At 45.4% G+C, this 27,826-nt stretch overlaps 1 protein-coding gene across 1 annotated transcript in view; it reads right to left on the bottom strand.

Annotated features, from left to right (window-relative positions):
* Positions 1-25,839, bottom strand: part of PDE1B (phosphodiesterase 1B) — a 1,345,653-nt gene extending 1,319,814 nt beyond the window's left edge. The window contains exons 1-2 of the mRNA XM_085654771.1: positions 25,462-25,839; positions 7,937-8,045 (exon numbers count right to left, since the gene is read on the bottom strand). Coding sequence (XP_085510897.1) covers positions 7,937-8,043 — 107 coding nt within the window. The 5' untranslated portion in view covers positions 8,044-8,045; positions 25,462-25,839. The remainder of the gene's footprint in view (positions 1-7,936; positions 8,046-25,461) is intronic.
* Positions 25,840-27,826: the final 1,987 nt, after the last annotated feature.

The following is a 27,826-nucleotide window of genomic DNA, read 5'->3' as shown; positions in this document are numbered from 1 at the left end:
ACAACAGGCCAATGTTTTAATAGTCGAGAATGCAAAGACTTTCTAAATCACCTCAATATAAAGCATCAAAAAAGTAATCTTCTTTGGCCCTATGCCACTGGTCTGGTAAAATGGTTCATGAGTACTCTAAAGAAAGCTGTTCAGCCTGCTGCATTAGAGAAGCTCGACCTCAAAGTTGTTTTGAACACCGCCCTTCAAACTTACCATTCAGCCCCTCACTCAATGACAGGGCAAAGTCCTGCAACTCTCATGTTTGGAAGAGCCATGACGACCAAGCTGCCCCAATGGACCAACCTCAAATCCAAGAAAGAGGAAGCCATCCATGGTATGGACTTTGGTCACAAACAGAAGATGAAGGATATATGCCGGACGATGATGTCATGTTAAAGATGTCACCTTTACAAGAGGAGTTTGAGTGCTTGTCAGACAACACAGAAAAAGAATGTCTGATGCTCCTTTTTGAGGCTGAACCCTTTGCCATCACTAATTCCAAAGCACACATACTGATGGCCCAGCATCCTGGGAAGTCCCTCACAAGAGATTACTCTCATTTAAGACATGTTGTCCATCACTCATCAAACATCGATAGCAATGTAGAGACTGGGTCCCGACAGACGGTTAATGACTCTGTGTCTTCTGATAATTCCACCTCACCTCTGCAGATCACTGACACTTCGACTGTCAGTTTCCAGTGTCCCGATCAGGACATGTGATTCAAGCACCATGACGCTTAATTGAAGAATTGTAATTGCCTGTATTTGTATGATTATCTGTGTATTTATTCATGCATTTATTTTTGAATTTATTTACTTATTCATCTATTTTGAAAAAGTTGTAACTTTCAATTTAACAAAGCAGGAAATGTAGTGTCTTGCAAGTAAAATAACTCTGGAACTCTTTTGGTTCCCACTGTACAACGTAGGCCTGTGACGCAAGCATTGGAGAGATGAGTTGAAGGCAGTCTTAGAATGTTGTGTTCTGACATTCACACAGTGGAATAAAGATGTGTAAAAATACTCTGTGTGTTGTGTGGTTATTTGTGAGTACTTGGGCTGGCAGGACGATACACAACCCACCATGGCCGGGCACTTTTCTTGTCCACAACACAAGATGGGCTCAATTTCTTAGTTGATGCAAAGAGTGCAAGAGTGATGGATCTACAGCTCCACCTTATGGACCCCATGACTGGCTCGCCAGTCAGTACAACACATAAGGCAGTGCTAGGCTATGAACAGGTGATTTGACCATATGATTAAAGGGCCTAGGTGCAAGTGAGGTGACCCATTGTGGCATATCCATAGATCACACATTGAAGTTGTTAGGCGGAAACCTACTTTCTATGTTAGTGGGGCTGGTAATTACGCTGCTATAGGTGTCACAAAAGAGATAGTGCCATTGGTAGTTATGAGTATCCCCAAATTATTCAGATGCTTGTACTCTCTAGTGGTGCTGTTCACTGCAGGGGTGCCAGTGAAGGTTGTGAAATTGTGGAAAAGTACTTGGAATTGTGTTTGGGGGTGTATAGCCTTTTGCATTAGGAACTCTGCAGGATCTCAGTGAGGCATGTGCAGAGTTGCTGTTTGGATGTTGTGCCTGGTCCATCGCTCATGTATTCTACCGTCTTCCCATAGCAGCGCTCATGTTCATATTTCCTTGCTTGTGTGGTTCCTCTTGTAACTACTTGCCTGAATCACCTCAGCTCAATCACTTTAGTGGCATCTAAACAAAACAGTAAAAATAGATAGAGCTGACTCCAAACACCAAGACTGCTCTTTCACTATAAGAGATATTACAGGTCAGTGCCATGTCATGGTCAAAGCTAAAGCCAATCAAAGAAGCACTCAACATGATCACTAACAAGTCAGTGAACTTCTGTATTCCCCTTGCTTACCCTTTGCTCATTAAATCACTGACTGCAGAGGTTCAAAATGTGTGCTCTGCCAAGTCATCCAATGTAGTGGAATCATGATGAAAGTATGCTAACATTCTGGCACATGTCAAATTGCTTCATTTCCATTTGCACTCACTCCTTACCGATAAGACCCATGTAAATGCCACAAATCTGAATTTAGGGCATGTGTGCACCAAACTACATCATATTTTACAAGGTAGCTGTCGGCCGTGGCTCAGTGCGCTGCTGGTAATATTAAAGCATGCAAGGGGAATTCACATTACATGAAGACTGGGCACCACTCACACAGCAATCCCAATGCCATGTACGCTGTATCTATAGGTGAAGTCTCTAACTTATGAGTGGCAATTTCAGCTTCGCTAGCTGTCCAGCACCAGCTTTGTTGTGCCATCATGTTTGCTCACCCCTTTACTGCAACTATTATGAAAACAAGCACTTCCACTGCACTGTCAGAGTACCAGTTTCATATCTGGTGTCTATCCTTGCCACTCTGCTCTTTGGGGATTGGCTAGCACTTGCCCGGCTGGACAGGGAGAGAATAAAATGAAAAGGCTGCAGTGAAACCATATTCAGGTGTGAGGGGAATAACTTTTTTAAGATGGCGGCTGCATGATCAAATTAACGTGGCAGCTACCTTACAAGAGAGATTTCTCACCAAAATCGATTGGAGCTGACTGGTCGGATACTTCAATGGTGTGCACTCTTGTTTGTTTCTGAGACTTGCTCACATTCCATTCAGCTTAGCAATAATCCACCATGGCTTCCTATCAGCTCCTCTTTTCTTTGGTTATTTATGCTTTTCCAATGGATGATCCATTGTGTGACTGGTGGCTGAAGATAGTAGTGTTAACCCTGATGCAGGTCCTAAAGATTTTTTTTTTTTTAAGATTTCAACCGGAGAAGCTCTTTAGATGAAGCTATATAACTGCTGGACAATCTTAGCCACTGTAAACAATAAAAACTGCATACATCAAACACTGACATATTCGTCATCATCAGACTTTATTTGCATTTTTCAATTCATAAAAGTTTTAACAAATAGGATAAATTAGTAAACATAAATTAGACTACCAGATTTTGCTAAAATATCATATAAAACGGTACAAAAACAGATCTCATCTGAATCCGTATACCACAACCCTTCACGGTCAGTCCATCAACAATCGCAATAGAACCACTCACATAAAATGTGATTCCTCAATTCATAAAATCAAATAGGGCCTTCACATTCATTAACTCTTCATAAAATACATATGTCTTAATACATAATGATAAAACTAGATTTAAAAACAGATCTTGTTCAAACATCTTTAAACACCCTGCATCACATATCCTTTAGTAATCGCCTACGTTAGCAGCCCACAAAAATGATGCTACTACAAAGCACAAATAATGGTCAACTAACTGTTGAATATAATAAAGTGCTGGACAACATTGTATAAAATTATATTTTCGGTGCATGGGCACAATATAAGATTTCCTCTGAGGCAAATAAAAAAAACAAAAAAATAAAAGATGCAAATTAGTGTGTGCTGACCTTCAGTCGCAGGGGCAACGGGCAGAGCAGCAACTGTATGGGTATTAGCGGGAAAACAAATCATAAGGGGAATCATATTTAAACGAAACCATATCAAGACAAAGCGATGTTGAGAATTTAATACAAATGGCTAATAAGACTGAGTGCCAGGTTTAACAGGGGGCGTCATATGATATAAAATGACACAACTTTTGTGCTTTTTGCATGCCCACCTGTACCAAGCAGCTTTATCTAAAAACCGCTTTTTAAGCTTTGTCCTGGGAAAGCTAGCACAAGCAGACGGGATTCAAATAAAACTGTAAGTCCCAAGGTTGCAAAAGATGTACAGACATCATTCAGTCAGGGAATCTTGGTAGCAAAATCCAATTTTAAGCAATCCCTCAGCACAGGCTGATTTAAATTGACAGTCTTGTTTGCATATTGAATGCCATAAAAGCAATGGTGCCAATCAGATATTATCCTCAATATATGGGAAACTCAGCTCATTGTGGTAAATAAAATTAACACAGCTTGAGGGCAGTGATAGAATTCTTTTAAGAAAAGAGTCCTCCACACGTAGCAGCTGAGTGATTTCTGTCACTCCCCAAACTGCTGCGCCATATGCCGCATTCGCCTTAGCCTTGGCAGAATATTTCTGGAACTGGCCTAGACCCCAGCTTCTTCGAATAATTAAAGATTGCAACAATTTGTTTTTTACAACAGGGCAGCGAGATTAAGGGCCATATTCTTCCATAGGGATTTCCCGCCAAATAACACCTGCAGATATCAGAAGGTCTCCACCACCTCTCTCCTTCAGTTGACTATATAAAAACTCAGGGGGGTTCTTGGGGGAATCCCTGCAATAAGCACATGGGATTTGGATTCATTTACTTGTAGTTCCAAACCTGACTGACACATTAACCTTTGAGCGACTCTTCTCTTGATGTGCCAAACTATGAATGACACATCCTAGCAAGAAACTACCGAATAATGCTGATGCAAAGCCTCTTCTTACATACTTTGTATTTGTTTTTATTCGTGTTTATGCATGTTTGTATACAAAGTCTCTGAAACAGCTAAAGATGTCTCTAGCCAGCCTAAAACCGTGATAGTTTTGACGCAGGATGAAAAAAAATGCCAGCAAATGGAATCGAACAGAACCTTGCAAATCTACTTCATGGAAATAGAAGAGGGTCTGGGGAATGATTCCTTTCCCCAGAAATGAGAGACCAATATCTCTGGCTCTACTTGAGAAAAAGTATGCATTTTAATAAGGTTCAATGACTTTTAAATTGCCATGTTCAAAAAGCAAAACAGGATAATAGAAAGCTACGAATTCAAATGGTTACAGTAAGATAAGTTATATAAAGATTATGCATAAGGCTCTGTAGTTTTCTTTTTAGTATTGAAGGCATTCAAAGACAATACAGGTGAGAGCTCAGTTGATAAATTGTTAATTCATAGTTTCTAAATGAGCAAAGTAAAACGATTCTAAAGATTCCGTACAGTGGTTAGCAAATTACAGGTAAGAGATGGTTAGAGATGAGGCTTCAGGGACATGCGGATAACTGGCTAGAGTCTTTCTTATAGACATGAATGAAAGCTGTGGACCTACAAAAATTCCGAACCCCAACCCACCTGAAGAATTTTGTGGTAAGACATTTTCAATTCAAATTTATTGCAAGCAAAATATGTTTAGAATTTATGAAACATTAATTAGACGGTAAACAGTCACATCTCAAAAATTGCTAGTCCGTGTGTCAGAAAAAAATCACCTTGTAAACCGAAAAAAACAACCACACCAAGAATGTTGTACTGTTCTGGCCATACCACCCTCAAGAGACAGTTATTTAATGCTCCCCATCTTTCCCAGGTGCTGTGTCCTGACTTATCCCCAGCTAACCTGTGGATCACAAGTGTTGGTCACAGAAAGTCAGGTTCATGATCTCTTTCCCCAGAAATGAGACCAACCACTCTGGCCCATACATGAGAAAAAGTATTTTTTTTTATTACTGCTCAATGTCTATAAAATTGCAATGTTAAAAAAGCAAAATGTAAAAGTAGAATGCTACTGTTTCAACTATCAAACCTGTCCCCTTCAGTACAACCCAAATAGACAAAAGCACCATACACCAAAATACACTCTTCGGAGGCAACATATAGCTCACTAACCAAATACGTAGTGGGGAATGGGTGGAGAAAAAAGAACTACCTGGGACTGGGAGTGAGTACTCAAGTGTAGTGAGTCATGAAAGTTTGCTATGGTCAAAAAAACAAGAAGAAAATTCACTCTTAGCAACTATTCAAATGCTCACTTGTACTTCTGAAGCCTTCCAGAGTCACCAGACAACACAAATCACTTCTGACAGCCTCTGAGTGGCCCTGAAGTAAATCTCCTATTCAGTGACAGCTGGAATTGATCAGATGACATGGAGACGATGCAACAAAGAATTGCTTAACCCTCAAATACAACTGGTTGGAGGAGGCCGGATTTTACAAAGATGGAGATCCACTCTTGTCAAGGGGTCTTTGTCCCAGCATGCCCATGCGAAGCCTCGGAAATTCACTCACCAAACCACACACCACTGAAAAATGACCTGATAGTACTTTCCCGATCCACCGGTAACTGGAAGTAACCAAGTGACAGCAGGGTGAAGCCCGATTGCTTTCAGATCTAGAAGCACGACTGCCAACATTACATTACCACATAAGAAACCTCTGTGCAAGAGCCTGTCTCTTTTCGCTACTCCTAATCGGCTACAGTTCCTTTAAGAGCACAAGCAGTCTGTTCCTATTTCAAAATGTCTTACACTTGGCTCGTTAGGACCGTACTTTGTAAACCCTGAATAGTTAAGAATATTAGTTATGAAACAATATCCCCCTGTTGTGGTCGTCTTCCATAGAAAGATCCCAAAGTTTGTCTGTCTGTCTCTTTGAGAGTGCATATCCTTAAACACACATACCTCTTTGAGTCTGAGAGGATGATTCGACGTCTGATTAAGCACACTCCGAGATACTCGACTCTGCTTGTTCAGAAGCACTCTCACCTGCCTCCTTTCACCATGCTCGGCCATTAATACTCGGTTAAAGACCCATGGTTTACACCATCCTATACACACTTAGAAAAACTCACTGTCGAAGCATAGCTGGATATATACTGTCCGTAACAAAATTCAATGCTTGTCCCAGTACAGTCACTCATCGTTCAGAGCACGCAGTTTGTGTGCCGTCCCTCGCCCCTTTAGGACCAGTCACTAATGCCGTTTGTCCTTTTACCAGTAACAGCTGTCACTCCTTGCCTTATGGGGAGCAATCCTTCCCTGCTGAGAGCCAATATTCATTTGAGCCAGCGGGGCCCACCTGCGCTCCTTTTTGGGGCGGCTCTTATTTCACCTCATCAGACTTTGAGCCAGAGCAAGAGAGAGAAAAACAAAAAAGGGGGAAAGAAGAAGGACAAGAAAGACGGAAAAACAGTGACAAAGGGAGAAATCAGGAATGAAAAAGTATACACAGGGGTGAAATAAAGGGGCGGGGGTGGGATCAAGGCTATGCCCTTTGCATATTCAGTACCCCACATTTGATTGCCCCAGCTGCAGGCTTCTGTGCAAAACCTGTGGTCTCTGCACTTATTATTTTAAAAAGTAAGCACTGAAGCGAACTGTGTTAGTCAAAATCCGTTAAAGGTGTGCCCAATGGAGTGGTCTGAAGCTCCGTACGCAGTCTTCTTAAAGCACAGTGGCCTGTACCATGGCCTGTACTGAGGGAAGGTTTGACGCAGTTGAACATGCTTGTCATTCTATGCTGCTCTAGGACCCCCTACTGTCAGTCGGTGTCTATGAGAGCTCAGCTGCAGTGACTTCCCTTTTAAAAGCATTTGGGGTCAGTGCCTGTCACTTTAATATCACTCTTTGCTAGTTCACTGGCCCATTAAGCGCAGTCAATGTTGGACCCTGCTCTTTACGCTCCAGCAAATACGGTCTATCCACTTCTTGCACACTGTGTTGGATGCTGATATTTTGACAGAACTCAGTGGCCTTCATATGGACTGCTTCGGGTGGCAGTTACTGTTTATCACTCCCGATAATACCAAACTCACAGGGGTTCAGAATTTATTCGGTGTGATGAATTGCACCTACATTTACATTTTACATTTATAAAGCGCACAGCTACCCAACAGGGTCTCCCGGTGCTGAACGTGTGGAGGCCGCCACAGCAAAGCAGAGGTAAAAGACCTACTCAAGGTTTGTAGGGTAGAACTGGAGGATTTTGTCACTTAACGCACCAAAGTAAAGATGTTAAAGTAAAATCTGTACTCTTTTTCTCTGTTAAATCCTGACAGGTTTGATCTGCTGAAATATAACTAACGGTAAGACCTCATCGCACCTAGTGATTACCAGGTATGGTGAACTCCGCACAACTCAGAATTCTCACCCGTGTCTCTTATTGATTATATAATCACACACTTTGTGTCCTCAACCTTTAACAGCAGTTGAAACCAATGTACTCACAGTGCCCGCAGTTTAACCCACATCTTCTTGCTGGGCTGAGACTTGAGTTCAAAGGGTGATGCGCAGCATTCCAGAATGTCCTTCTCAGCACCTGGAGACTCCATCATCCCTGGAGATGAAGGCAGAGAAACTGTGATGAGAGTGCATCATTGGAGGAGTGTTGGGTGCACTAATAAAAGTGTGACATCCCTGGTTGATAAGACTGAAGGGACTTCATTATAGCAAAAGCGGGAGGAGGGCGTTAGAGAGCACCCTGTTCATGTATTAGAGACTGATATTGAGATAAGCAAATAATCTATGCATGAACAATTAGGGCAGCGCGTCATCCCGGGGAAGCGGGACCCGTTGCACATAGCATAACATGGGACACAGAAGAGAGTGAGATACAAAAAGCAGTGCCCTTTGGTACACTAAGAGGAATATTTCATCCCTCTAAGCAGGAGAGCAACGCCCATTGGGCTTAAAGAGCTTCAGCCCCGCCCCCGTCGTGTGTGGCAGCTCGGGCTGAGACGCTTCCCGGGCACAAACACAACCGCACCCAGGTACTTCACATGTCTTTAAAAGAGCATTTGCATGTTAATGAGGCTTTGTTGTTTTTTCACCCCTTCTTAGAGCCCCTGCATCTCCACTCTGGTATTGCTGGAACAATGAGCCCCCCCTCCCCCCCCGAAATTTTTTCCTGCCCACCCCTGACATTTGGCTCTAGTTGCGCCTCTGCCTCTAAGAAAGTTGGAGGGTGGATGAATCCACCTTTTGGGGCTTTTACTAAGGGATCTTATTTGGCACAGGGGTACAAAGAGAAACATCCCTTCATTCTGGAAGTGGCATTAATGAGAAAAGCCCATAATTCAGGTGGGGATATGACACACTGGTAAAAGTACAGCAGGGCTGAGGTGAAGCTAGGGACAGCATTTCACCTCTTTAGGAAGAACTATAGGTGTGCCTGGACTGAAGAGGTGTAATACAGCAATAGTCACAACATCCACAGGAGGTAGAGTAAGAAAAGCTGATCATGTCCTGGGAGTTGCAGAGAATTACATAATAGGGAGAGGGGTGGAATGTATCTAAGTACTTTGAAGAGCTGCTAATTAGAGGAAGGACATGGAGGAAAGTACATCATCCATGGGAAGTGGGTCATAGTACAGTTGTCAATTGGGTGGGTGTCAGAAGGGTCGCTTTCAGCCAGGCTCGGCTTTTCAGCTAATGGAACTTAACATCCTGACACTTATAGTTTTGCTTTTTCTCTTATAAGTGTAAGATTACAAATTCCATCATGCTTAGGGTTGTTAGCTGTATAAAAACAAGCATTTGCAATGCAATAGGTCTCACAATTACGCTAGTTTAAGCTACTGGCATTGTAAATGACAATGTGTTTTATTTATGTTTCAAAAACCAAAACATATATAAAAGTCAATGTCATTTACAATGCTAATAGCTCATGCTCGGGTAAATGCGATACCTGTTGCATTTGCGAGACTTAAAGCAATTGCTTTTTTGAAACATAAAAGCAGGGGCCCTGATCCTATATAAAGCGCTCCGCCCGTGTTGTAAATATTAAAAACGGGTGCCGTGCTAATACAAAGCGCAGTGCCCGTGCACAGTAATTCAAAAATGATGCTTAAAGTGGGCTAAAATATAAAGCATGGCGCTTGATGGAAAGGAAGCGCTGGTGAGATGTAATAATGATTGATTGTAACCTGGAAAGCCATGGTGAGTGAATGGTGAAAAGGAAAGCCGTGGTGAGTGAATGGTGAAAAGGAAAGCCGTGGTGAGGTGATACTGATTGATTGTGGAAATGGAAAACCTGGGAGATGTGATAATGATTGACTGTGAACTTGAAAACCTTAGTGAGATGTGGTGATGACTGATTGTGAACTGCAAAGCTTGGTGAGTTGTGATGAGTGATAATGAAAAGGCAAAGCCTGGTGAGGTCAGATTAGGAATGCTGTGAAAAGTAAAGCCCTCGTGGGATTTGACTGATGTAGTGCAATGGAAAGCCTAGTGAGATGTGGTGAAGATTGTGAACCGGACAGTTTTAGTGAGGTGATGGTGAAAAGGAAATTGGTGGTGAAACCGGGGGATTTGCAGCCTTTAAAGGCAGCAATGTACTCAATATGTACAGCTGTGTCTAAAACTAACGCTGCGCTGCGGGAGTCAAAGGGCTCTGCCAAGCGCGAAAAGTATTGAGGACACATTATTATTTAGGATCTAAGGGTGCATGAGAGTTTCGAGGTCAAAGGGTGTGGCAAGATTTTTAAAAAATATAAATGAAACGGGGCACCGTGCTAGGCAGCACGAACGCATGAATAAAAAAAAACAGGACCCCGGGCGCCATGCTAGGGAGTGCGGCGTTTAACTGCATTATTTAAGATCTAAAGGTGCGTGAGGGTCTGAGGTTCAAGGGTGCCATGGAATTGTGCATGGGTCCAGCATTTTAATAGCGGCCAGCACTTTTCTTTCGAGGACCCGCGTTTGTAAACAAAGTTGCGCATTACACAAAAGCGCACAATAGGCGCTTGTTAAAAAACAAAGTGGTGCGTCCGAGGACCTACGTTTGTAAACAAAGTTGCGCATTACACAAAAGCTGATGGGCTCTTTTTAAAAGACAAAGTGCCGTGTCCGCCAATACATGAAAGTGCACAACAGGCCGCTTGGTAAACAAGGAAGTAGTCCCTTAATGAAAAGATAACAGCCAGCAGCGGAACTAAACTGTAGTTGGTCGGTGCTGCTGCCTGCAAAATGGAGGCAAAACGGAAGTGACGTATTGGATAAAAAGCCAACCATCAGCCATATAAGAAGACCAATGCCAGAATCAACCAATGGCAATGCAACAGGAGAAATTACCCTCCATATTTGTGCTTACTATAGGTCTTGCGACAGCGCATGCGCGGTCTTGACGAGACCTAAAAACAAAGTCATTGTTATTTACATTTGCACCAGGACTTTCATACGGGATTTCTTACATAAGTATTTGACTAAATGACTAATAAAAATGCCATCTATATATGGGGAAGAACATAATAATACCTTACATCTTCGTAGACCATTGTTCCCAGAGCACTGTAGAAATATTGTGTTACCAAAGACAGTAGGTGTGGCTTGAATGTGCCAACACATGTAAACACAGATGTTGTTAAAATGCATTGCAAGCACAAATTCTTTTCATCACATCAAAGACTGTCCTACTGGCTTTAACAATGCTGGGTGAAAATTAGCAATAAGACTTGCTTTCTGAACAGAATGCACAAAAGAGATAATGGATTGAATATGACAAACCACATGATGATCGAGGGTTCTTTTCAGATATAAAGTAGCCCCTCATACATTTCAGTGAAATCACTTCCTGGAGTTGGAAAGTGCAATGATGCATTACATAGCCAATAGTACAAAGTGAGAGACTCGTACTCCTCTGAGTATGGCTAAAGCCCACTGTGAAAGAATTGGTAGCAATATGTCTTCCAGTCACCTGCGTTATAATGTCAGACCTTAAGCAAAGACCACTGGGTCGGACTTGGATACCCCTTTAATAGAGTTTAGGCATCACCACGAGTTGGTGAAAGCAAAGTTAGGAATCTCCTTTATCAGCGAGGATGAAAAAAGCTCTCCAGACAGCGAAACACTCCTAGCCAACCACAGGACTTCATACATCACTTGTTAGAGCATACCAGAAGTGGGAAATTGAAGCAGAAAAGAGTTCTTCCGGAGAGAAAGAATAAGGAATGAAAAAGAAAAAAACATTTAAGCCACGCAAAATCACTCACTGAAAAATACATAGCTCTCTGCCTTCAGGTTTCTAATATACTTTCATTGGGATGACGCCAGATCAAGTCTGTCCCACTAGGGGCGTAGGAACCGTGAGGGATGGGGGAATTGGCTTTGCAGTGGAGGGATGTAGTGGAAAATATACCCCCCCCCCCCCCTTCATGTTTTGCAGCCCTAACTGCTGAATAAACAGGTGCCTACAGAACATTTTTCTGTGAAGACAACATGTTGCACGTGATCGCCTAAGTCTTCTTTGAGCTCTTTGGCTTGAGGACTAAACCCTCTGGAGGCTGTCAGTCCTTTTCGATTTATTTATTTAATTAGAGACAATGGAGTCTTGAGCTTCTCCTAAAGTTCCTACGTTTGTCAAGCCAGGCGAGCCAGCACAGTAAGGGATGGCAAGAAATAGTTGTTATGTTAATGTTATGACTCCCACCACCGACTTGAAAAAAAGAGCAATGTTAGGAGATGCTGAACACCCCAATCACCACAATTAAATAATTGTCAAAAAAGAGGTCTGGAAGCCCCCACAGAGTCTGCGCCTTACGTTCTAGCTCTTCAAGGTGACACTTGCGAAGTGCAGCATGGTTCCAGATAGGCGTGTTCTCTCACTTTGTAAGATCTTCAGTGTTAGTTTATACAACTGTAATTCTAACTATTATGTATTGTTACTTTTTTCCCTGTCTTTTTTAACCATTGTCGTACTTTTATGGATACTATGTTTATCCGAATAAAGTTTTGTGAACTGAAATGTTAGTGGAAACATTGGAAACAGAAGAAACTCATGCACCTTTAAGTCTTATGACTGTGCATACATATACACGTGTGTATGGCATCATTTTGATTCAAGGTAAGATAAGTGTATTTAATATATTGCATATATGTTCATACTAATTAAATAGCAATAATTGAATAACTGAGCTCAAAGTATTGATCTTTGGTGTTAAACGGAAAAGTGAAGAAGTAACCCTTCAAACTCTGAACAGCGTAATATACAGCCCTGAATTCAAATCCCTGGTGCCTCACTTGACCGAATTGTGTGATCCGCGGCACCATCTCTTTACTTCACGGAGTATGTATATGTTTGAGAGTACAATTTAGAATAAGAAATGCGCTCTACTCACATACATGCAGCTAAAATAAAATAATCTTGCTTCATTTTAAGAATAAAGGCTGTGTAAAAAGAGAATGTGACAGAATGACACATTGGGTAACGTGTGGCAAGTCGTCAGTGCATGTGGTATCAAAATAATGTTCATGTTTAAAAAATACTTTTAAATAAATGTCAATTCGGTGATTTAATCGTATGTATTTAATTGAGAGAAAAGGAGAAATTTTGATTTTTGTTTTAATTTTAAACTCTATCATACTTTTTATGGCATGTGTTTCCTGATTTACACCTTTAGATGGCTCGACTCCTGCTTTGCCTCTTAGTGCCAAACCAGACCCTGGCTCGGCTTTCTCCAAGGCTGTGTCTTCACCCGAAAATGAGAGTCTCCAGCGGCCTCTACTAGAAAAGGACATCTGTTAGAAGGTGGTTCTGACACTATGGGCCGCACAGATTTTTCGCTTTTTGAGCACCTAATTGTTGAGCTTTTACTGTGGGGGAGCCTCATACGTTGGGACTCACCCACAGTGAACTCAGGATGTAAGATACTGCATGGGGATTTTACTGGTGTCTCCCTGGCTTCACCAGGCCACTGCGCAGCAGCTGGAGTAAGGGACACCGGGCTGGTTACATGCAGACACATGTGTACGTGCGTGTGCACACGTGTATGGGCTGCGCAGGGGAGATTCCTAGCGTGCGCAGTCCAGGAGCAGCTACAAAGTGAATGGTGTGGCAGGACTTATGCAGTATTGGGTGGTGACATGGAATAGGCTTTATACACTGGAAAGAAACATGCCAGGGAAAGTCAGTGTGTCTTATTGTTTTTTTACTTCATTATTCCCCTATGGGAATGTGGAGCCCATGGGCTAGATTAACTTCCATTAGGCCTACAGATTCCAGATACGCACTTAAGTCCACTGTAGCGGATGTGAAAAGAAGTATTCTGCACAGTCCAAAGTCATATTTGTACTGCTTTTGGGTCATCCAGAACTGTCATATTTCGCTGAGCCAGCCATGACAAGGCCCAGGCTGAGGGCTGACCACAGCTGGATTGATTGACAACCTTTCTTCCACAAGCTAGGGCCTCCTCTCCACAAAGAGAAAATGGCTGGGGCTACAGGCTCATCCATTAGCAGCTGTCACTGGGTGCCAGGCACCAGGCTGCACCAAGGAGGGAAGGGGCTTCAGAGACATGTGGCCAGAGACCCTGGACGACGCCATTTTGAACAAGCCCAGAGGCTGGACAAGAAGGAGGGAGCAGGGGCAGGGAAGTGTTGTGTCGCTGTTTGATAGGATCAACAGAGACTTCCTGCCAGCCCCCTACTCAACTTTTAAAAAGTGCTGGCACAGGAAGAGAAGCTCTCTGGGGTGTGGTCTGCTGAGGCTTAAGGTGCTGGAGCCTGGCGCAATGGGCATTTGGAAGGAGAGACCCCCTGACTGCCCCCAGGACCCTATCAGCACTAGAAGAAGAGCCCAGGACCGGTGCGCAGAAGCAGTGGCCTCTGCGCAGGGAGAAGAGAGGCCAAGGAGGACAGCCAGGCAAAAGGCTGGTGCAGGGAGCCAGTGAAGACCGCTCCCTGCAGAATGCACCCTCTTGGAGACCCGGAGGGTGAAGGAGAGGGCTCCCAGTGGCTGAGGGGCGCCACCAGGAGCAAGAAGACGGGAAAATGGAAACAATCGGACCCCTGGGGGCTGAGATATGCCCCCCAGAAGGTACGCAACCTTTGACCTCCAAGAAGACCGACGACGAAGCGCGTGGAATTCCGCCACCGGTCTCAGAGATGCCCCCGGGGTGGGTCAGGTCCCGGGGGCTGCCCCCAGAAGAAGGGAAACTGGGGAGCACCGTTGCGCTCCCCGTGGAAGTGCCCAAGAGGGGGCCAGGAGCCCACCCTGGCCCCCACCGAAGATGGAGGCGGGGGAGCGCCGTCTCACCCCCCTGTGAAGATGGAAGCCGGGGAGCGCCGTCGCGCTCCCCGTGGGGTGCCAGGAGCCCACCCTGGCCCCCACCGGAGATCAAGTCCGTGAAGATGTGCGGGGAAGGGGCCCGGGACCCAATCCCCGGGCCCCGAAGACCAAGAAGAGGCTCACGCGGGGTGCCAGGAGCCCACCCTGGCCCCCGCAGAAGAGGCGAGTCAGGGAGCACCGGAGCGCTTCCCGTGAAGCTGCCCAAGGGGCCCGGGACCCCATCCCCGGGCCCCGGCGAAGAGGCGGAACAGGGGGGAGTGCCGTCGCACCCGACCCGCGGCCAGGGAGGCCACCTCCATGTCTGCCCGCTCCGGCAGCAAAGAAGTCTCCGACTCCCGCGGATGCACCAGAGGGTGCGGGCCGTGCGGGGAGTCGCAGGGGGCAGCCGGGGATGGGCCAGGAAGGTATGCGGGGATGGCCAGGAAGGTATGCAGGGGTCCTGGGTGGGACCAGGACCCCGAAAGAAGAGGAAAGGGGCCCGGGTGGGACCGGGCCCCCGAAAATGGGCAAGCTGGCTGGGGATGGGCTCCCCAAGTCATAGAACTTACCTGGGGGTCCGGGTGGAACCAGGGCCCCCAACGAGGCCTTATGATGCGGCGAAGCCGCAGGCAGCACACGGCGCTCTCCCCGGCACAGCGGAAGAGCCGCTCATCAAATATTCATAAAGCGGAGCACGACGCGCCCCACAATGCCTTGCCAGGCATCTGGAAATGCAGCGTTTTTGGTGCTGGTGGCCCCCAGAGGAGGGGGGTCACCCTCAATGGTGAAAAGGTGCTGGGGGCGCTGCTGGAGAAGCGCAGTCTCCCCCCCCCCCCCCCCCCAGCATGAAGAGACAAGTCACCCTAGGTGTCCCGGGGATTTGAAAGGAATAACCCCTCCAGGGCTCAGCCAGCAATTAATACCTTCTGGGCTGGGACTACTTGTTCTTCGGCTGAGGGTGTTTTGATAATTGCATCAAGGAGTGAAGGGCTGAGGTGCGGATGTCTGGAGAAGGGCATCCCCTGGAGGTGAAGAGGTGTAATTGCACTGAAATGCATTTACTACTGGATATTTATTTTAGAGGGACTGAAGTTCACCTGTTCGATGTGAAGTACTGGTGTAAGGTGATGTCATAAGCAAAGTGGGGTTATGTGGCCAGACTTTCCTGCTAGGGTGTCTGGCTGTACATGTAATCCTGTGATTTCGTCTGTGATGCATTTAGGCCTGTAATTGCAATACATTCTAATGATCCACAAATGTGCTGAGTACTGTCATTCTAAAGTGTGCTTAAACATGTATTCTTTCTGCTGCACTTAGGTGAAGACCCCAGAATGCTAGCCCTTAAGATATAGAGGTGCATACTTTATGGTCAGTAGGAGATGCTCAGTCAAGGCCATGTGTCACCAAGGCAGGTGTACCCATTTTTAATGCTTGTTGAGGTAATGGGGTGGGTCACCCCTGGGATGGTGCGAGTGCGCAGGGCCCACGCCCCAGGTTATGTTCAACTAATTGCATTGGGGGCAAGATGATGTGCATACATGGGAGTGATGGTACTAGACCCCACCCTGCACGGGAGTGGTGGAGAGGTTATGCAATGTCACAAAGTAATTCCAACAGCTTATGTATATTTGTAATTTGGTGCATAGTATTGAGTAGTGTGTGTGTTTAATAAATGTACTCTTACTTTTATAAAGCAAAGTACAGACTGGACAATCAATTATTGACTGTTATTTTTGCGCACCCGCAAATGGCGATTACTAGCCCACACCACCTCCCTTGAGTAAGCCTCAGACTGCTCTGCAATGCTACCCTCTGAGAGTCTGGCGCTACAAATGGGTGTTTGGTTCAAAGTGAAGGACAAATGTAGTCATGTTATTTGTGCAGGCCTCACAGATGCTGCCTCGTTTTCCAACAACATCATTGCCCCATTTTAAGATATACAACAGAGAGACTCGCTCACTTATTCATTCACGTACAAAACCTACAAACAGGGGCTGGCAGGCAGTTTATCCATTCACTTCTGCAATGGCCTCAAGTGCCCACAAAGCGACAGCCGTTCGGAGTGCAGGGAGGCACAACAGACACCTGCAGTCAGTGCTTAGGACAACCTAAGCAGCATCCGGCAGGTGCTGCTCAGTCTGCTCAGATCAAGACCACGCACTCTGACAGCGTAGTCAAAGATTGATTTTTCTAGTTGGATTTAAAACCAATAAGGGATATTTTAGTTGGAATAATTTGAACTAAAAATACAATTCTTACACATTGTATTCCAGTGTACAACTAATTCAGCTTTAATTTCAGAACGTACACCATTCTAAAAAGCATCCAAGGGAAAAACTAAAAAGTGATGTAGAGTTACTTCGTGGTAAAAACATCGACCTGCCCTGCAATAATACTGCATCCACAGTATCGACTACCACTATATCACTAAAGTAAGTAGATGCGGAGTTAGAAATACTCTGTCTATACTTCCCTATATGTATATTTACCATGATGATATTATGTAGCGGATATTGTGGATGTTTCTGCGCAAAGAGATTTCAACCACTCTATATTGCAATATGTCCAATTAAAAAGCAAAGTCCCATGCACACTTCCCACGTGCCAGAACATAGAAATATACTTATCCAAGATATAGTGACATACATCTAATTGAAAAATAAACAAGGGAGCAGGACATGTGATCACGCCGTGCACCAGACATGTGCATGTCTCTTAAACAAGCGCGTGGTGGGAGCGTGTGAGCGTGTGGTGGGAGCGTGTGAGGGTGGAGAGGAGACGCCATACGCGTGCACATCGCCTGTCCGTGCGCGCACATGGTTTGTCTCCCTTCGCGCACCAAACCCACAACAATAGTTTCGCCAAGGCGATGCAGCGCATGCGCTGCATTCGCTAGGCGAGACCAAAAAATGAGGCTTGAATTCTGATAGCATATAACAGCCACTTCAGGACTTGCTCACTGTGTAAGTGTAACGTCTAAGTACACTACCTCTCTCTTGGCTGCTTTCAACAGCCGTTTTGATTGCAGTTCAGACTAACACAGAATGACATGGCTAGGAACCTTCATTTGTCTGCTACAATATTAAAAATTAAAAACCTGTGTGGCAGAGCCCCGTTCCGATTGCCATGGGGCAAGCACAAGCAACTGGGTCCAACCATGTGGGTTGAGTCCTTTTACTCCTGATGTCCTGGGGCCCGACCTATTATTACTCATAAGCAGCAGACCAAGTACTCTTTCAGCACTTGACTCTCAGTGTAAGTGCAGGTTGAGCAGTCCAAGACTTCTTGTGGGGAGGTAGACCCAGAAGGATGAACACAGGTTTGCAACTCAAAATACGTTCAGCAGCACCAACAAATGATTGTCCAGTCAAATACTTGCTTTTATGAAAAAAGGATTATTTATACATGAACACAAAGAATACACACAATCACACAATCTCCTGAGGTCAGGGATCTAGTGGTTTATAGGCGTATTCCTGAGTCCTACTCCCATCTCACTAGTAGTAGTAGTTATTCCTCATTCTCTGTGGGCGACATTCAGGTTCAGCCCCACGAGTAGTCCAAGTTCCAGCAATCCCACTCCACCTCTTTATTAAGGTCAAAAGTGTTCCAGTGCTGAAGTGCTACATAGCAGGCAAGTTCCTCCCAGGGCTGTCTGGGCCCATAAATTAGTCTTACCTGCACCAGCAGCTTCTGAATGACCAGAGTCTCTGAGCACACCCCTTTCCGGGCACTGAAGCTGCTATCTATGGTTGGTTCCCATCCTCGCCCCCAAAAATGTAAAGAATTAATTTCCATGCAAGTAGAATAAATAAAGTTTTATTCGAAAGTGTGTAGTCAATATAAGAGCCACCGCCGTGTCCAACTCTCCAGGGCCATCCCAACTGTTGCCTCTGGAACACAGCCTTAGAAGCACGAGCAGTGGAATCATGGCACAACAAAGTTCTCCCAATTCATCCCAGGAGAGGCAGCGGTCAGCTGTCCTCATGTTCCCTACATGTGGTCCTGTGGAGGCAGTGGCCGGGGGTCCTCGATGCTCCGCTAATGCTGGTACGTTTCTTATGATCCTCCTCCCAGGTGGGGGGGTGCAACACTCCTGGTGCTGATCCTCTGTCGGGACTTGGGCCAGCTCAGATCACTGCGGTGGCCTCGTCCTCATCAGAATGACGGTCTTGATCAGACCACGCGCCTTGCCCTGTCCTGGTGTATCCCCCCCATCCCCGGCATTCGGGGTCACTGTCCTCACTCTGTACATGGGCTACCGACCAATCAGCACAACAGCAATCTTCACAGTGGCCCCCCCTGGCATACAGGGTCACAATCTTTGCTCTGCACATGAGCTACAGCCTAATTGTCACAACAGCGATCTTCAGAATAAACATCCAGCACATGTATAATACACGCACACTGAGCAGCACTATGCACCAAACTGATGTAGACCAAGGGTCAGTCAAGCGCACAGCAGCAGATTTTTTAAATACGTGAGCCTGTAGGCCTTACTCCAGAGACACAAGTAAAAAGCCTGTTCACTCCTATTGATCAGTACATGGTATGCCACCACCGCCCCGCTTGTGCTGCTTAATTCTTGGCAAAGGCAGTGGCCTTTCACCACTATGAGGGTAGAGCTTTTGGCACCCCTCCCAGTTAAAAAATACAGCTTTCTATGAGACAAACCTATATTATGACACACGCACATGATCCATGCTCGCCCATGACAATGAAAATCAGCATCAGGAATCCAAACATCATTACAGATGGGGCACTCAGGGCAGGGTAGCACGTCCATCACCATCTGAGGGACTTTTCTACCCCAACACTTTTAATCTCACTCCTGCGTACCTTAGTGTGGTACGATTTCTGATGTCAGTGTCTTAAAAAAAACCTTCATTTCAAATGGGACAACTTGAAAGCACTCAAGACTTAGGGTTAGCAGAGGTGGGAGACAACGTACAAAAACATAGCTTTGTTGTATGGCATGAGGCATTTAATAATTTAGACCCCTATTGGGGAAAAAAGCCAATTATCCCTCGACGTTGATAGTAATGAAAAGAAGTAGGGGGTGCAAACCAGTTGACCTGTTAACTCTCTAATGAGGATGAAGTCAGACATTTAGGAAGGTGACCCCAAGAAAATAATAAAAGAAAAAACTAAGAGTGTGAAGCAGGTTTGTGAAGAAGGTTCCCCAACATAGTTTTCCGTAGCCACTGTGCTCGGTAAAAGTTTTAACACACATGCCAACACTCTTGATTTAGATAGTAGACACCCATTTTTTAAATCATCAAATGGTTTTATTTTAGCTTCCTGACACTTAAAAAACACCCTTGGTGTAATCAGTGTCAGAAATGAAGTCCCTTGTTAAAATTTCACATGCTGTACTTCATCCTGCATTACCTACGATTATCTATTTTCTAGATATTGTGTTCCTGTAGTTTTTTTCAAACAACACATGACTCTTTTGTAGTGAATACAGTGAACAGTGCCACCTCCAGGTGTTTGGGTGAGTTCAGGTTGCAGGTGAGTGTTTAAATGGGGACAATTGAGAGCTCTGAAGCTAAGAGTGAAGACAGTACAAGTTCCTAACATTGCCTGTCAGCAGGTCATAACGGATCCATATACTTGCACATCCAATCCCTGGCCTCTCTGCAGAGCACAATGAGCGATGGTAACATATTTGCAATTGTAAATGTTGGAAAGTGTGTGAAGGAGGTCTACAGCTGTTGAAATATCAACTGCACCTAAGGAAAAAATGCTTTGATTACATGTTAGTGGGTGGGTTTTGGGTATGGAGGTTGGTTAAGTTGAGGATATAAAAGAAGACTTAAGTAAAAGGGTGTACAGAAGAGGAAAGGGATCAAGTGTGTGCTGTATGAGGGTGGAGGTTTATATGTGGAGAAAGAAAAAAAGGACATAAGTGTCTCTTAGAATGAGAGATTGCAGAGGAAAATGGTATGACTGTGGGACCAGGAGTGATTGTGACTCTTTCATGATCAACACCCCTTGCACAGACCTTAGCAATGTTTAATTTGGTGTCTTGTTCAGAATTTAACTATTTTCTATTCTATCCATTCACTACAAAATAATTGGCGTTATCTATTTATTTATTTCTGCTGCCAAGGATTGGCATAGAAAGACACATTGGGCAAACAGGCATGCTGGACAGTCCTGTTTTGCTGAACTATCTGAGCAGGCTGCAATTTCAGTAGATTTTAGCATATGCCCTGTTTTTCAGAGATGGTCGATTAAAGAGAGGAAGGCAAGCGTTCACATGTTCAGTACAGAACTAGTAGTTAGCAGCCCATTTCAGAAAGCATTTTAATTAACGTGAATCATACTGTGACTATGTGTATTTCCTATAGTATCTCTTTCACCTTGTTTCTATATTGCTGAGCACCAGGGTACAACTCGGGGGGGAACACGTAGGTGCACGGCATCCACCCACTCTTTTCACAGGGTGGACGCCGTCCCCCCCTGCCAAGAACTTGGGCCCCACAGAAATATGCTTAACTTGTCCCGGTGTAATTGTCAGACACCGGTACACATTCAGCAGCACCTGTACGTTGTCTGCTTTCATTCCCAGCAGCAATGTGCAGGCAGCGAGGGATTTTCTTTTTCACCTCCAGCTGGGCCGAAGTTAAGGGGCCATCAAGCCTCCTTTCGTTTGATTATGCTGACTGGAGGCGGCCTGGAACCTCACACTTAAATGTAAATGCCACAGAGGGGAAACAAAGGCACACAGCTTGTTATCTCTTTACAGCTACTTAAGAGAGGCATGCTTTTGCCTTTGTACAGTCCTTGTATATAAGAGATGCATGTACTGTAAGAATGTCAGTTTTGTTGATCTATCCCAGTATTTACACAAATAACTATTTCAATAGCACTATTTTATTTATTTTATAGCGCTACGCAACCCAATGTACGGTGTCAGAGCTCTTTACATGACATACACATTATACATTGAAAATAAATCATGTACATGTGTAAATCAGTGCACAAGATGACTTACATGAGACGGGGTTACAAGGTGTAGGAGTCACAGGCCCTTCATAGCTCACTGTGCTATATTGCAAGGATTACAATTTATGAACTGCAGGTAACAAGGATCTCCTTGTTAAAAGTAGTAACCCACTTTACTATCTACATAAAATAAAAATATGTCATCTGCATGATATGGGATGTGCTTTGCAGGAGACGCATTAACCCGCTATGTTACTTTGATTCAAATCTGGTACATCGCAAAATAAAGATCTCTCCAACTAATGTGTGCACTTCCAGAGTTATCTCACCATTATTCCTAATCCCTGCGATTTACTGGGCACCTCTACAGCAGTTGCCTTAACCCATAAAATATTTTAAAATGCAGACATTGCAACCAATTAAGCATAACAGATCTACTGCCATTCTTCTCCTTGTTTTCAATTTCTTTGTGACAGTGTTTAAAAAAATTAATATATTAGTTGAGGCCCAGATTTTGCATCGGGGTTGAGACACTTTTTTAGCCCAACCCTGACGCCAAATCTCATTTGTTAAATCTCATAATTTGCTGAAGTGTACTTGTTATATACTTGATCAGCATGTATGCAGTCTCAATATCTGATGTCACTTCTTGTGATGTCAGTGAGGTCACTTCCTGTTATGTCACGTGCAATGTCACGCATCGTGATATCATGCGATGTGATGGCACATCATGATTTCACTTGGATACTGCCTAACCTGGATAGTCCCCCCACTTCTTTGTTCAGGATTTGTGCCCTGCTCCCTGCTAAGCACTATCAGTTAAGGCATTCTGCGCCTCTCGCTCAAAGCAAAATTGTAGTCCTATTTCTATGTTTGAGGACTGTCACGGTTTTGATTTTCAAATTCTAGTCACATTAAAGCAACACTTTCTAAGTGATGAGTTGACACTTCTAAGAACACAAAGAAGGAACACAATACAAGATACGCTCCATGTGAGGATTGTGAGTGAAGTACTTCAATCAATAACGAAACGTAATAGTTGTAAAGGTGAAAAAGAATATAACTGGTGATTTAAAAAAAAAAAATCTTAGGAAAAGAATAGGAAGCTAACCTCCAATTAATTCACTTCTGCTCCCTATCATATTCTAACCTTTCTTTAGCCAGTAAGAGCAGAGACATAAGTGGTCACGGGAGAGCTTCGGGGGGCGCGCGCACGCCCATGCGGACCCCAGCGCGAGGCGATACACAGGTGCTTCTAACGAGGACTTGAAAAAAGGCGCCTGTTGGCGCGCGCCCGCTCTGCAGGTGACCGAGTCGCGCTCCGCCTCTAAGGGCGCGTGTTTATTCTGGGGTGTGAGGGAGAAACTACGAGAGCTTTGCCGCCAAGTTGAAGTGACCGTCCCTCCACCATCTGGAGAAAGGCGTGAGTTGAACTTCGGGGCACGTAGCCAGCAGTTTGATAACACCTCAGGGTGCTAAATTGGGTTTCCCTGCCTGAGGGCGAAAACGCGGGGAAACTGTTGTGGCTCTGGTTGTGTGGAGAATGGTTGCTCTTGTGATTTTTTTATTTAGTTTGTTTTTTTGGGGAGTGGAGGGGGGAATTGTAAGGGCCAGGACATGGGCTTTTAGGTTTTCTCTTACATAATGCTTTTTTATAGACTGCACTGGCGTCTTTACATTGTGCTCTGGATGGATGTTAAAATAGCCCAGTATAATAGAATTTCATTTACCGGTTTCAGAAATAAGAAAGGCAAAATCGTCCAGATTTTAAACCGTCCATTCTTTTTGCGCAATGTTGTTAGCTTTCTGCTGTGGCCATGCACAAGCCTTCGTCTACTTTCCAATCAACAGTTGCACCTTTTCCCAATTGCCTCTATCGTCTGCGCACCCGCGATAGGAACTGTGCTCTTCTCTAATGCTTAGGGATAGGGTAGGGGAAAAATAAAGATGCAATGTAATAGATGCGGTATAACGATAAGCTAATGGAAATACGCTCGCCTCTCAGTATGAAAACAATCAATGTTTTATCACAAGTCGAGGTTGTTTTTATATCCTCAAACATAAGTGCAGAGGTGCGTTTTTTCACCATGGAATGTGGGCACCGTTAACACTTTTACATAAAGACTTCGCCTTTTTGTCTTTTTTCTGTGACCTGGTGCGTCACCAGGGGAAACCTCCAGATGTCTTTGTGTAGGAATGTCTTAATCTAAATCGATGTCCGGATTTGGGTGACCCGGTGGCTCTATATCAGCGGGATAGCACTTTTTTCATTAAAAGGGCATTATTAAAGATACTGGAAATAAAAAGCCAAACGTTTTTCCATGGGATGGAGAAGCCGTTTTATTATTATTGAAAGAGTGGATGTGGGTGTTGGTTAGGAGGGTTGGCCATGGACAGGCCGGCCTGGGGGTCGTCAAGGACGGAGTTAGTTATTTTTTCTGCTGGTATTAATGTACCTTGGAAGAGGTCAGGTAATGGCTGAGTGGAGTTGGTGCGTGTCTGCCGTGTGTGGACATTAGGGCCCTCGTTGAGATGCATGTATGATGCTGATGATGTGAAGTGCTAGAATAGATAATGTCGGTGTGGAGGTTTTGGATTTATTCAGGGAAGTGAGGGTCATCCGAAAACGTCCCTCATATGTTGACGAAACTTTGTTCGTAAAGTGCAGGGTCAGTTAAGTTGAATCACTGGCAATGAGGGTACTTGAGGTTGTAGCTGACATCCACCATCAGTGTAGGCGTTGCTTCGAGTGATGGCTGTTCTGTTAATGTTCTTACTGTCAGTTATGGTTGTGTGGGAAGTGATTTGTGTTGACTTCCAAAACAATGCATGGCTATGATGTTACTAGCTGTGAGTATTGATAGTTGGTGGTTCTGCAGGTAAGGGTTGAATCATGGAGTTGGAGGTCTAAAGTGTTATATGCAATACAGGCCAGTTGATGGATTTGGTGTGCCTTGAGGGCCAGATGTTGGGTTTTACTGGCAGTGAAGGTCTGATGGTTGTCAATGAGAGTTGGTGCGTGTTGTCTGCAGCATGGATCATTGAGTGTTGCTGCAAGTAAAGGCTGATTTGGAAAATATATCAAAGGAATTATACGTTGGGTGACAGTGTTGCTGGCAGTAAAGGCGGAAGTGGATGTGATGGCAGTGATGTTTACCGACACTTGTTGCCTATCGCAGGTGGTGATGGTGCTGTAGAAGTGAAATTTGGCGTCGGCGGGGCTGGTCTCGGCTACTGCTGTGCTGCTGATACCAGTGTGCTGCGTGCAAGGGATGGTGAGGGTGCCTGAGTATTATAAGGGATGCTGCTCACGTGTGGGTGGTGGAATTGAAGTGAGTTTCAGTGAGTGGCGCTGATCAGCAGATATGTTGACAGCAGGGCGGGTGGGAGAGAATTGCTCACTGTGGTTACTGCTGCGCTTCATGGTGATGTAAAAGCTGGTTGGGATGGTGCTGATTGTGCCGGGCACGTAGTGAAGATCGTGCCTGGGGGATGCGGCGGTCTGTGTGTAATGTGCTGCTGTTAAAGCGTGTGGTGCTGATATGAGAATGCTGCTGGCAGTGGGGCTCTGCAAGGAGTCTACTGGCATTGCGTTGCTGCTGATGTGGGGCTGCTGCTGACAATACTGCTCGCTAAGGATGCTACTAGCAGTGATGGTTGGTGACACCTGAGGGGTTTAGTAATCTGTGAGAATGACAATGTAAAGTGGGCATGCTAATTCTGGCGCTCGGTGATAGGGCCTCACGCCTTCCTTTACCTCAGGAGGTGCGGGCGCCGCGAGGCCCCCGTGGCGCTGGTTGTCCGGGGAGTAGGCGCAGAGGTCTCTTCCTGCAGATCAGGGTTCCTTCCTTTGGCGCTCGGCTTGTGTCGCGGCGTCTCTCCGTGCTTCCTCCCGAGTGCAGCGCTGCCGCAAAGCCTCGGGCTCGCGGAATCCTTCGCAGCGGTGACGAGAGGTGGCTCTGAGGATGGAGACAAGCCGCTGCCGTCGGGATACGACAGTGACTGGCTGGGTCCGAGGAGGAAGTCCTGTCCACGGGTCGGGAATATGGCGATGTGTCCGGGGCTGGGAGTCAGTTAGTAGAGAGAGCGGGAGGACGATCGCAGCTCCAGGAGTAGTAGCCGCGGTTGTTTTTTCAGTGTAGCTCCGACCGCGGACGGATGGTGGGCAGCAACCTCTTGCTTTCAGCATCTATCTGTGCACAGATGCTCTACGCGCGGGCTCCTCGCACGCAGGGCCAGGCTGTCTCCCCTCGGAGTAGCCTGTGCTGCAGTCAGTCTCTTCTCGCAGCGGCTCCAGTCTGACAGCTCCCAGGGCTATCACTGCACGGCAGTCACTCTGCACACTGCCAGCGCATCTCTGTGCCGTGGCAGTTCGCGTCCTTAGATTGTCCTTTTGCAGTATCCACTCCCTCAGTGCTGTCAGTGTTTTTGTCCTGTTGCTGCTGTCAAACACCAGCTTCTGCACACTGTGGCTCTGCAGTGCTTTGTCTTAATCGCCACTCTGTCCCCAGGCTATACCCTCTCCTCACCGTGTGCTCTCCCTTTCATACTCTGCAGTCTCTCGCACTGTGCCGAGCTGTCGGCATGTGCTCCTCCTGTCTGACACTCACTCGGCGCAGTTCTCCTCTCACCCCGCACTATTTACACGTCAATGAGGGCTGCTCTCGATGCACTTCATTCGATGGCAGTCCGTATCCCACGCGCGCTCTATCTTGCCTCATTTTACTCTCTCTATCATACAGTCTCTCCCTAGTAAGCAGCGCACTTGCTGCGTGCCTTCAGTTGATCACGGTGGGTCTAGTTTATTCTCCTCGAAGCACCTGGTCCATTAACAGTTGCCCGCGTTTTTCTCCAGATCGATGGGATGGATACCTCAATGCGTTAAACGCTCGAGATTGCACTGCGCAGTGGTCTGCGGGTCACGAAATGTCGATCCCAATAAGACAGCTCAGCTTTTCATCCTCGTTTGGTCAGTATGTCGAGTACCATCACAAGGCCATAGTAACCCCTCCAAGAAACGGAACAAGTGGCTTTTGAAGATAATCCGTTATATTTAAACCGCTGCTCCCTGCCGCCGCTTCGGTCTTCTAACGTGTATCGCGCTGTGCCAGTCTCTTCTGCTTATCTTTGTGTTCTTATTGTGTGTCTCACCTGACGTTTTCACCCTGTACAATCTCGGTCTTCACTGTGCTGTTGTGTGCGCCTGCTGACACGTTGATCAACACTTGTTTCTTCTGCAAACTCTCTGTGTTTTTATTGTGCATTTCACCGATTCCATCTTAACTACGGCCCACTGTCCCATCACAGTTTATTCAACAACTCAAAAACTCATTTGCCCCCTCCTTCCGATTAAGTGTCACTTCTGTTGGCTATGGACAGCGTCACACCTTGTATTAAAAATATAAAGAGACCTTTCTTCCTGCACGTCTATGACTGCCAGCTCGACACAAAGGGCCTTATTTCTACGGAAAAGTGGTTTTGCTTGTAGTTCCTACCGTGTGCTGAGGTAGACCTACTTCCAGCCTGATGGGAGGGCACGGCTGTCACCTCAGAGGTGATATAGGCGCCTCCAAGGCGTTCATTGACAGGCATCATTAATGTCACGCTAAATCACCTCAACCATGAACCATATTTTCTAAATATTTCCCAAAGTTAGAGGGTTCAAATACCACCATTAATCTTTGTTTATCCCTCGGATGTTGGATATTGTGTGAGTCCACCGTTGAAATCTCAGAAAGTAAAGACGCTGGCAATGACTTTTGAGGAGTCTAAAGGGCACGATTAAACAACTTAGTTAAACTTTTTGTCATCACATTTGCACGTTCTTTTTGCCTCCAGCCATTGCACCTGAACAGCAACCAAGCAACGACAGATCAAGTAGTTGTAGGTTCTCATAGAATGACTGTGGTTCTGTCTGCGTGGGTGCGCCCAGTACGATCGATCGTGGGGTGACTACAGAGAATCCAAAACACTGTGATTATGGTTGTGACCGGACTCAGTCACTGCAACCACAGTAGCCCACCGCTGTGAAGACTCCTCTGGTTCCTGAATGCCAAGCAGGATAACCTTAAGGAACACATCCATATAGCTGGACCAGCCCTGCTATTGAAATTTTAGGCCAA

This window comes from Triturus cristatus, chromosome 4_1 (assembly GCF_964204655.1).
Source record: "Triturus cristatus chromosome 4_1, aTriCri1.1, whole genome shotgun sequence".
NCBI lineage: Eukaryota > Metazoa > Chordata > Amphibia > Caudata > Salamandridae > Triturus > Triturus cristatus.
This window is presented reverse-complemented; position numbering and strand designations above follow the sequence as displayed.